The following is a 10,460-nucleotide window of genomic DNA, read 5'->3' as shown; positions in this document are numbered from 1 at the left end:
CTTAAATGTTCAGAGAATGAATCTTCTTTCTCCCCAAGCTGCTTCTTACTTTGTCTCAGTTAGCAGCAGAATCATACAAATCTCTCAAACAAACAACAAAGAAAACAACCTTGGAGTCCTTCATAGCAGCTCCTTTACCCCACCACTTATGATTCTGATTAAAGAGCAAGGCCTCCAGTTCCACCTCCAAACTAAAAACCGTAACCTTTTATTTCTTAGCGCCTTCATTACCACCACAATGGCTTTGTAGAGGGGCCAACAGCTAGTGTCCTCTACCTAGCCTGTCTTTAATCATTTCTCTTATAATTTGTTTCCTGCATAACATCCAGATAAGGATTTTTTTTTTTTTTTAAAGACAGGGTTTTTCTGTGTAGCCTTGGCTGTCTGGAATCACTTTGTAGACCAGGCTGGCCTCGAACTCACAGTGATCTGCTTGCCTCTGCATCCCCAAGTGCTGGGATTATAGGCGTCCAGCTCAGAAAGTAGTCTTTTAAAACATTTTAATCACATTCACTTGCTTGTTAAAATCCTCCCAATGGTTCATCAGTGCAGTGAAAATAAAATAGAAACAGTTTGCCCACAGCTTTGAAGAGCTGGTTTCTATCTGGCTTCTAGCCTCATGTCTTCTGTGACCTGAGCACGCCAAGTACAATCCTCTGTTGGGATATTTTCTGTTTTTTATGACTGCTCCCTTTCTAGCAACCAGGCCTTGGCTCTAGTGGAAAGATATCAGAAAAGTCTTGTTTTCTTCACTGGTCAAAGAAATGAGGCATCCCCCACACTGTTGACCACAGTTACTGCCCTCAACCACTGTGTACTGTTATTTATGGTCATTGTTGCTATCAGAACTAATCTTATTTACTGTCTTGTATGTTTTCAATGTACTCTGTGATGGCAAGAGCCTAGTCTGACTTCATAAGTGCATGGCTCGTGCCAGCAGACTCTGAGATGGAGAAGTCCTCTGTTCAGAGCTGTGATAGCTAGAAAACACTTATGTCTCCAGCTCTGCCCACTCTCAGGTAAAACTAGTTGCTTTAAAGTATCCTGTAAACTTGGGAACAACACCTCTACCCTGCCCACCCAAACAGTATTTTTAGTAGCATCAATCTAGAGTTTTCTGAAATAGTGAATACCTATATGTAGTTGGGAATTTCAAGATTCTGTTAATGACACACAACAAAACTTTGTAGAAAACCATGGTCCTATGGTCCTGGGCTAGAAGAGAACCATTTTAAGAATTCCCAGAAGGCGTCTTATGACTATCATTGCAGCCCATTAAACAAATAGAGCCCCTGTAAATCTACACACTCAAAGAACCTGTCCTGACAGAAGGACAGCAGTAGAATCAGGGTCTAAGGGCTGGGAAGTACCTCTTTTTGCGCAGTCACCAGTATGATCAGATTTATTAGTGCAGACTGACTAGTCTGCGGGTGCTGTGGGTGTGGAGCCAGAACTACTCCTAGAAAGCGCGGTTTAGTCTGTCAGAAGAGGAAATAAGTTTTGAAGAGGCTGCAACACAGAAATTCCAAACACACAACAAAGTAGAACGCTATTCTATTCAGACCTTGCTTTTGTCTGCCCTTAAGATGGTGGGTGGAGCAGGTAGGGTTGATGGAAAGAGTGCATAAGATAGACTATTAGAAAAGAGAGACTAAGTTTTAAATACCTCAGTGGACTGGCCTACCCTTTAACAAACTCGAGGGCTCCCAGAGGGAGTCCACTTAAGTGCGCACATAAGTGGAGTCTGCTGGCCTGGCGCTCCTAGGTGCACCCAAAGTCCTCTCCCTGGTGGAAGTGTATAGTGTGGGAGCCTTGGAAGGGGTGGCCAGGACTGCCCTGAATGGGCGGGTCCGAGGCGCTTGGTCCACACAGTGGGCACGGGTGACTGCGGTGCGCAGGGGGCGGCTCCCCGCCGGGCTCCGGTTCCCCTAGTCAGCTCGCCGGCGCCGCCCTCGCCCCGCCCCGCCCCGCCGGCGCCGGCCGCGCGGACCCGCCGTGGTCCTTGGAGCGGAGCGCGCCGCGACGGCTGGAGCTGGGCGCCACCCCCGCGCTGCACTGCCGCGCGCCCGCCAGCCCCGGCTCCGCTCGGCCATCTTCGCCGCTCCCGCCCTCGGCAGCCTCGGCCGCGCGCCCGGTGTCCGCGCGCGGACTTTCCCGGAAAGTTTGGTGGTTCGTCTCGCCTGCCGCAGGCTGCCACGCCGCGCCCCACGTCTGCCAAACTTTGGGGCTCGCTCGCGCAATGAGCGCCCCTCCACTGCTGCGACCGCCCAGCCCGCTGCTGCCCGCCGCCGCCGCAGTGGCCGCTGCCGCCGCGTTGGTGCCGGGCTCCGGGCCCGCGCCCTTCCCGGCGCCCGGGGCGGCCCCGGCGGGGGGCATCTCGTTCCTTCTGCAGATCGGCCTGAGCCGCGAGCCGGTGCTGCTCCTGCAGGACTCCTCTGGTGACTACAGCCTGGCGCACGTCCGGGAGATGGCTTGCTCTATCGTGGACCAGAAGGTAAGGTGCTCCGGGCCGGCCAACTTTGCAGCCGGCCTCGCCCGCGCCGTGCAGCCTGGCTGCATGCCCTCACCCTCGGCTTTGCTCTGCCTGCCTCGCGGATCTCCAGCCCTTCTGCGCTAGTATGTCTGCCTTCTCACCTCCTTTACCTTCTCTCCTTCTGTGACAGTTCAGGGAATCTTGCACTTTTCTCCTTGTGCTCCGGCATATTCTTGAGGTTCTTAGTTGTCCCGGCTCTTTCCTCTGGACCACAGCCTAGGTGGTACCAGATCCGCTTTCCAGCGCTAGAGTTCCCTTGGGACAGTCCAGCGCATTTTCAGCACTGCTCCCTTCCACTCCATCCTCATCTTTCGGCTTTAATTGATGCTGAGGAGTTCCGGGTGTGACCTGGGCGCCAAGAATTTCTCACCTGCCAATTTCTCAAAAGCCAAAAGTGCTTTTAAGAAAGGGTGATTGAGCAGGCTGGCTGTGAAAGAGCTCTTGGGTAGGACTTGCACCACTGCTCAAGTCCTCCCTGGGTTTAGTACCACCGTGTGATCTTAGAAACATATTTCCAAGAATATAACCTGAAATTTACAGCATTTCTGGCTTAGTTTTCTATGCACTAATCTTGGGATACTGGAGTAGTGACAGTCTGTGGTTCCAGGAACATTAAGGGCTGGCTTTGCTCTTAAGTTTGAAGCTGTGGGACTCTGTGTAGGGGCCACCAAAGACTCGTTGGGGGGAAAAAAAAAGCTGGGCTAGGCCACCCCTCATTGTTTCCAGTGTACTTTTGAATTTAGGTTATCCCTGTAGCCATCCAGAAGGATGGTTCATGGAAAGCAATGGTAGAATGTAAGGGGGAAGGGCCCTTCACAGTATGGACAGCCAGGGTTCTGGGGGAGGGGAAGAGAGGGGAGGGGAAAGGAGGGGGGGAAGAGAGGGAGGGAGGAAGAGAGAGAGAGAGAGGAGAGAGGGAAGATAGAGAAGAGAGAGGAGAGAGAGAGAAGAGAAGAGAGAGAGAGAGAGAGAGAGAGAAGGAGCACGAGACGAGACAGAGAAGACAGACAGAGGAGGAACAGAGACAGAGACACACAGAGACAGAGACAGAGACAGAGACAGAGACAGAGACAGAGACAGAGACAGAGACAGAGACAGAGACAGAGACAGAGACAGACACAGAGACAGAGACAGCGGCTCCAGCTAGCTGACTGGCTGCTTCTCACCTTTTAACGAATAATCAAGAGCAGATTTTCTTAACCTGTTTGGAACAAAGTGAGCTAAACTTTTTGGGCACACTTTGCACAGAGGTCCTAGGGAAGAGCTCCTGGGGAGCAGTCACTAATCCACGAGGTGAAAATTCTGGAGGACAGACTCAAGTAACAGTGAGTGCCTTGAAGTTTTGTTAATTAAAGGAAGCGATATTTTATGTTATATAATTGAACTGTTTGTAGCCTCTTTAAAGTCTAAAAATGACACTGAGTCCAGTCCCCTCTCTACCTCAAGATTGTGAGGCTCTGACTGCCTCACTGTATAGCCTTCAAACATTTCGGTTAGGATATAGATTAATTAAAAAGCACTCTCACACAGGCATACAAACCACAAGGAATGAAATTTCTCATGAAGCCCATTTGATTCCACAAGCCTTTAACAGTAAATTCTAAAGAGGATGACAAAGTGTTAGCATATCCCAGTTCTTGTAGGTTCATATGGACAAGCTTTGTTCTGACCCATTTAAACATCCCCTCCCCCTGCCCTGATGAAGCTTTGGATGGGGAACAACACATATGGTTCAAGAGGTTTGGGTTGGGGTTTTGGGTAGAGAGTGAATTTCAGTTGACTCAGGGTGCTGCTCCCTGGGGAGTGTTATCAGTGCCCAGGGAGAGGTGTGTCCAAGAGGACATACTGGGATGCAGCAGGCTGGGACATCCTCAGTAGGACATGGAGGAGAAGTTCACTTATGAAGAAGAAGAAGAAAAAAAAAAAAAAGCCTTGAATTGATTAGACACTTACATTGTAAAGAACTTAGTAATCTTCTCAAGTAAGATAACCATACCAGGCCTATCTGAAATCCACGTTAGCTATGTGGAGGGTGTTTTAGAACAGCAGGAAAAAAAAATTGTAGTAGAGTAGGGAGCTGCTTAGACCTGGACAAAGACTTGGGGCGAGCTAGAGGGATACTAGAGAAGAGCTCCAGTCCACTTGGGGGGAGCTGGGGAATGCTAAAGGAGAGCTCCAGTCCTACTTGGGGGGGGACCTTGGGGAATTCTGGAGGAGAGCTCCAGTCCCACTTAGGGGGAGCTGGGGGAATGCTAAAGGAGAGCTCCAGTCCATTTGAGGGGAACCTTGGGGAATGCTGGAGGAGAGCTCCAGTCCCACTTGGGGGAACCTTGGGGAACGCTGGAAAAGAGCTCCAGTCCACTTGGGGGGAGCTGGGGGAATGCTGGAGGAAAGCTCAAGTCCCACTGGTGCTTTCGAAGGGGAATTATTTCCTTATTGTGTTTACTTTGTAGTTTTTTGCCAAAAGGAAAGTTTGAAAAATTTCTCTGGGATTGCCATGCTATGTTTTTCAATTGTTATGGCAAGATGAGAGATTTTGAAATGTGAATTTTAGTGTTATATATACCCAGAATATTATAAGTAAAATATACTAGGTCATGTGTCTAGACAGCATGCCCTTTCAGTTATTCTGTCATCTACTTATCTTCATATCAGTAACCTATTATCTGTATCTGTCATCATCATCTGTCATCCCTCTATCTCTCTGTATCAATCATGGAACGTTCAGTCATCTATCTGTTATCTACCTACCTATGCGTTTGTTATCTGTGTGTCTTCCATATCTATTTTGAGATTATGTTATTTGCCCAGGCAGAAGTGGGTAGCTTAGAGGTAAGGCAGTGGGGAGAGGCCTTTTGTCCTCTGTTTTGTTTTCTCCTACACTTTATGAAGACCTTAACTGTGAGGAAGGATTACGAGAGGTGGAGGAGGGAGGGAAGATGACACATTAGAGACTGCTAGTATTAAAATAGATGTTTGAGGCAGCTGGGTTTCAAGTCATGTATATATTAACATTTAGGCTTTTCAACAGAAGGTTCTGTTGATTTTATAGTCCCTATCATTTATTGCTTCGTTATTAGGAGGCTTTTTATCCAGTCTGTCTTCACCAGCCCCTGAATCCCAACATGGATGCCTGACAGTTTAGTTGACTTCAACAGTATTCCTCATGGGATCTTCTTTAGGCTGAGTACCTGAGGTGGGCAGGGCTAAGCAGGAGAGCTGCTGCGCCAGAGCAGCTTTGCTTGAAATTGTTATTGCTGTGTAGAACTTCACAAGGTATATAGTTTCCCCTCAATTTGTAGGTTCATAAAATAGCAGGCACGTGTTCATACTTGAAGAAATTAGATGGTAATTCAACAGAAATACTTGTAAGGTGTTATATCTAATCATTTGCAGAGTTATAAAAGTTAAGATAATTTGTTATTTAATAGTTTTTGAATGATCTGAGGTTATCTCTTTCTTTGCGTGGAAGAATTATGAATATGTAAGAGGTTATTAACTGTCGTTTTGGGAAATGTTTGGGAATAAACATTCATTTAGTGTGTTTACTTCACCTTTGTAAAGCATTGGATGTTGCTTATATATAAAGGAGTGTTCTTTAACCAATCAGTATGCATGACTTCTAATTTCACTTTGAAACCTTTTACCTTCCTCCCATCAAAGAATGTTGAACACATAGGATAAGAAGGAATTGTCATGAAGCAATGAACAGTATCTCAGAGGCTGGCACAGTTTTGGTTCCTAGCAGGCTACATACCTTCCTTAGCATGGATGCCCACACTGGTGCACACATACACTTGAAACACAAAGGGCATTGAGTAAATGATATGTGATACAATTATGCGATTTCCTAGTCAGGTTTTATCTTCTTAAAAAGATAACTAAAGCTTCCCCCTTTGAACACCCTTACTTAGCACAATGCCATCTGGAAGACACCTGACCTAAACTTTACTCTTAACACTGAAATTAAAGAGTGAGGTTTTAAGTGAAAAATAGCTGCTGGGGTAACAAGCCTAGTGCCTTCGTTTGTTAGTTGCATCACCTTGCTTGCCATTGTTTTACTTTCTTAATTGTACACTGTTTTCTTAACAGTTGCTGTGTCCCTTTTAACCCTTAGAGTTAATTTTAGCCACTCCACTTTTGTACATATTGAGAAAGCTGGGAGTAATTAGCTGGTGTATCACCCCAGGATGTGTAGGTAACAAAAACCTTTTAAACTAATGACGGTCTTTGGTGTATATTTTCGTTCTAATTTTATTTTTGGATATAATGTACGCTCCTAATTTCTGACTGCATAATAAATTATAGAATTTGACATTTTAGTAGGCAATTGTTAAATAATGTAATAACATGCATTTCAAATGTAAACTTATTTTCAAATTCAGTAGCATAATAGGATTCCATTGGGGTTATAGAGTATATTGTAACATAAATACCCTGTATGGGTTAAATATCTTTTAAATAGAATTCTTGGGAGCAGAGGAGTTTGGGATTTTGGGTTCTTCTGGATTTGTAATATTTATAGCATGCGTAAAGAGATCTCTTTGGGATTAGGCCCATGCTTAAATATATAGTTAATTTATATTTTATTTATACTTTTAGTATTTCATAAAATCATTTTGGCAGATAGTGGTCACATGGGGACAGGTATGGAATTTTCCTCTTGTGACATCATATTTGTGCTTAAAAAGCTTCAGTTAGAGGATTCTGGATTAGGGGTTCTCAGCCTGTGTACACAGTGTTTATGTGTAATGTATACATGTGTGCAGTGAATTTAAATGTGCTTTTCAAAGCGTGTATGAAGATATGGTTGTCTAGGCATAGCTTCCAGACACTGGAATGTTGTTTCTTACTTTATAGTGTGGACTTCAAGATGTAGCGTTTCATTATATTCTGATATTCTATCTCCCAACAAAAAACAGCCACTCTGCTGGCTTCTTTGTATTAGCACAGAGATATCCCTGCCTTCTCCTACAGGTGTTAACTGTGTCACACAGATTTCATAGAACAAATATTCTTTGAAGTTCTGATGGGGAAAACAATAAGCTTTACAGGCTTTGTGGTGGGAAGATTTGGACAGTACATGGATTTAGCGTAGCCCATTAAATTCAAGTTTAACATGAATTGAAAGAACATAATTGTAGTGTGTATAGTGGGGGTGGCTGCATTGATTAGATTAGAAAAGTTTAAAACTTCCCCTGTAAGTCCATACTTAATGGCAGTTTGCTGTCTAGTTGTGCTCCGTTTTATGTCAACTTGACACAAGCTAGAGTCATTTAGGAAGAGGACTCTGAAATGAGAAAAACGCCTCTATGAGGGCTCTAGGCAAGTGGGTAGCACATTTTCTTGGTTAGTGACTGATGTTGGAGGGGTTGGCCTGTTGTGACTGGTGCCTCCCCTGAGAAGGTGGTCCTGGATTCTATGAAAAACAGGCTGAGCAAACCATGAGGAGCAAGGCAGGAAGCAGCACTCCTCTCCATCAGCTCCTGCCTTCTGGTTCCTGCCCTGCTTGAGTTCCTGTCCTGATTCCTTCTGTAAAGGACTGTGATGTGGAAGAGCAAGCTGGACCAAACCCTTTCCTCTCCAAGTTGCTTTTGGTCACAATTCTTCATCTTAGCCTTAGAAATTCCAATACACCAGTGTTATCAAAGTAAGGATGTCACTGTTAAGGAAGATTCCAAACTTTATTTTGCCAATCATTATTGCTTTCCTCCTAAGATTATTATACATAAGTTTTTATGATTTTATGCATCGTTTTGTGTGTGATGGTAATATGTACAAAGTGTTAAAATCACTGAATACACACACACACACACACACACACACACACACACACACTAGATGCTAGTGCTCATCATCTGAAGTTCCTATTATATGCTATTATCTTGCTAGTAAAAGAACTGCATAAGTAATGTTGTGCTGTTGATAAGAGCACGTCCGTAGGTTTCAGTGACACCATCCATGTCTATCCCAAAGAAAATATTAGAAGTTTCTGTGCTTTCAATGAGTTTGTCAAGTCTTAGCACTTCAGAATTCCTCAAAGATTAATTAGTACTAGTAATATTAGTAAATACATTAGTATTCTCACTGTACATCCAAGTTATAAAAAAAAACCAAACAACCATCCAACAAACAAAACAATCCACAAAACAATGTATTTGCAGGTATACTTAAAGCACCCACAGCAGGAAGTTAGTGCTTTAATCCACATAGACACTCAACATGGCTGAACTCAGAATGCCTTCGAGGTAGATAAGGTTCAGGCCAGCTGGAGCTGATGTTGTGGGGTTTCTTTTTTTTCAATGTTTGTTTTTAATGTGTTGGGAACAGCAGTTATCTTGGTTCATGTGAGCAATAAGCACAATTATAAGTAAAAGTTTAGGGTGCTGTTAAAGGTAATCCTTACCTTTTAATTTTGTCAGTGTTATATTATAGTGGAGTTCTGAAAATGGGCTTTCATTGTCTTGAACCCTTTTGAAATGGTGCAAGGTGTTAGCATAATTCAAGACAAAGAGGGCATGATGGCACAGCCTCTCTTCTTTTATGATAGGACATATAAACTCAGAAGACTGTTGGCTCACTTATAGACAGAATAGTTCTCATCTATAAAGATATGTGAAAATTTCCCTAGAAAATTTTCTGGCATGGGCGAACATTTTTTTTTATTAATTTATTCTTGTTACATCTCAATGGTTATCCCATCCCTTGTATCCTCCCATTTTTTCCTCCCTCCCATTTTCCCCTTATTCCCCTCCCCTATGACTGTTCCTGAGGGGGATTTCCTCCCCCTGTATATGCTCATAGGGTATCAAGTCTCTTCTTGGTAACCTGCTGTCCTTCCTCTGAGTGCCACCAGGTCTCCCCCTCCAGGGGACATGGTCAAATGTGAGGCACCAGAGTACGTGAGAAAGTCATATCCCACTCTCCACTCAACTGTGGAGAATGTTCTGACCATTGGCTAGATCTGGGTAGGGGTTTAAAGTTTACCGCCTATATTGTCCTTGGCTGGTGCCTTAGTTTGAGCGGGACCCCTGGGCCCAAATTGGGAATTCCAGAAATTTGTGGATAAATGGATTGAGCTAGAAATTATCATAATGAGTGAGTTAACCCAGAAGCAGAAAGACTCAAATGGTATACACTCACTTATATCTGCATACTAGCCCAAGGGGCATGTCCCACCAAAGCCTTCACTTACCAGGAAACTGGGACAGAGGGGAGAACAATTTTTTTTAATCATTAAAATCTAGCAATAAAATGACTGCTTGAAGTTACTTGGCAACAGAAAACCCGCATCATGCTGTTTCTTACTTTAATGGTTTTACATGAGCAACCAATAACTAAATATTCATTCTCTTGAATTATGTGGGCCACACAGAGTCGTAGAATATCATGTAATTTGAATAGATAGTAAGGTTAGAAAAATAATGTAAATATACTGTATCCCCAGGAACAAAACTGTCCAGATTTACAGCTTCCTGTTTAGAAGTTTCTCCCAAAGTTGCAAAAGGTTTTATTTGGCGGAAGCTAGACAGTTGATACAGCAGCTTAGCAGTGTTGGCAAATACACAGCTTAGGTTTTAAAATATGCAATCATTTGGGGATTTTGTTCAACTTATTTTGGTGAAAAAGAGAAAAAAAATGTACCCGTTCCTGGTACATTGGCATCTGCTCTGACTAAAGCACTGAGCGATGAGGAATTTGTTGAATTTACTGCTTGTATTTAGGCACAATTTCAAGAATTTCCAAGTGTTGCTGTTTTTAATTGTCAGCGGCCACTTTTTCATGTGTAGCCTACAATGATAGAGAAGAATGGATGTGATATGAAGATGTTAGTGAAAAGTATGAATGTGCTTGACAAATTGCATTTCTGATAATGTGAGACTGCAGACAACTGGTGCTGTGCTCACAAAAGAGCCGCATGCACTAT

General features: G+C 43.9%; 1 protein-coding gene across 4 annotated transcripts in view; it reads left to right on the top strand.

Moving 5' to 3' along the window:
• Window positions 1–2,114: 2,114 nt before the first annotated feature.
• Prkd1 (protein kinase D1) overlaps window positions 2,115–10,460 on the top strand; it is a 350,980-nt gene continuing 342,634 nt past the window's right edge. For all 4 annotated transcript variants that reach the window (XM_051145700.1, XM_051145716.1, XM_051145725.1 and 1 more), the window contains exon 1: window positions 2,115–2,494. In XM_051145700.1, coding sequence (XP_051001657.1) covers window positions 2,240–2,494 — 255 coding nt within the window. In that variant the 5' untranslated portion in view covers window positions 2,115–2,239. The remainder of the gene's footprint in view (window positions 2,495–10,460) is intronic.

The sequence above is a fragment of the Acomys russatus genome, chromosome 1 (assembly GCF_903995435.1).
Source record: "Acomys russatus chromosome 1, mAcoRus1.1, whole genome shotgun sequence".
Lineage (NCBI taxonomy): Eukaryota > Metazoa > Chordata > Mammalia > Rodentia > Muridae > Acomys > Acomys russatus.
Note: the sequence above shows the minus strand (reverse complement) of the source record. Positions and strands in the feature narration are given on the sequence as shown.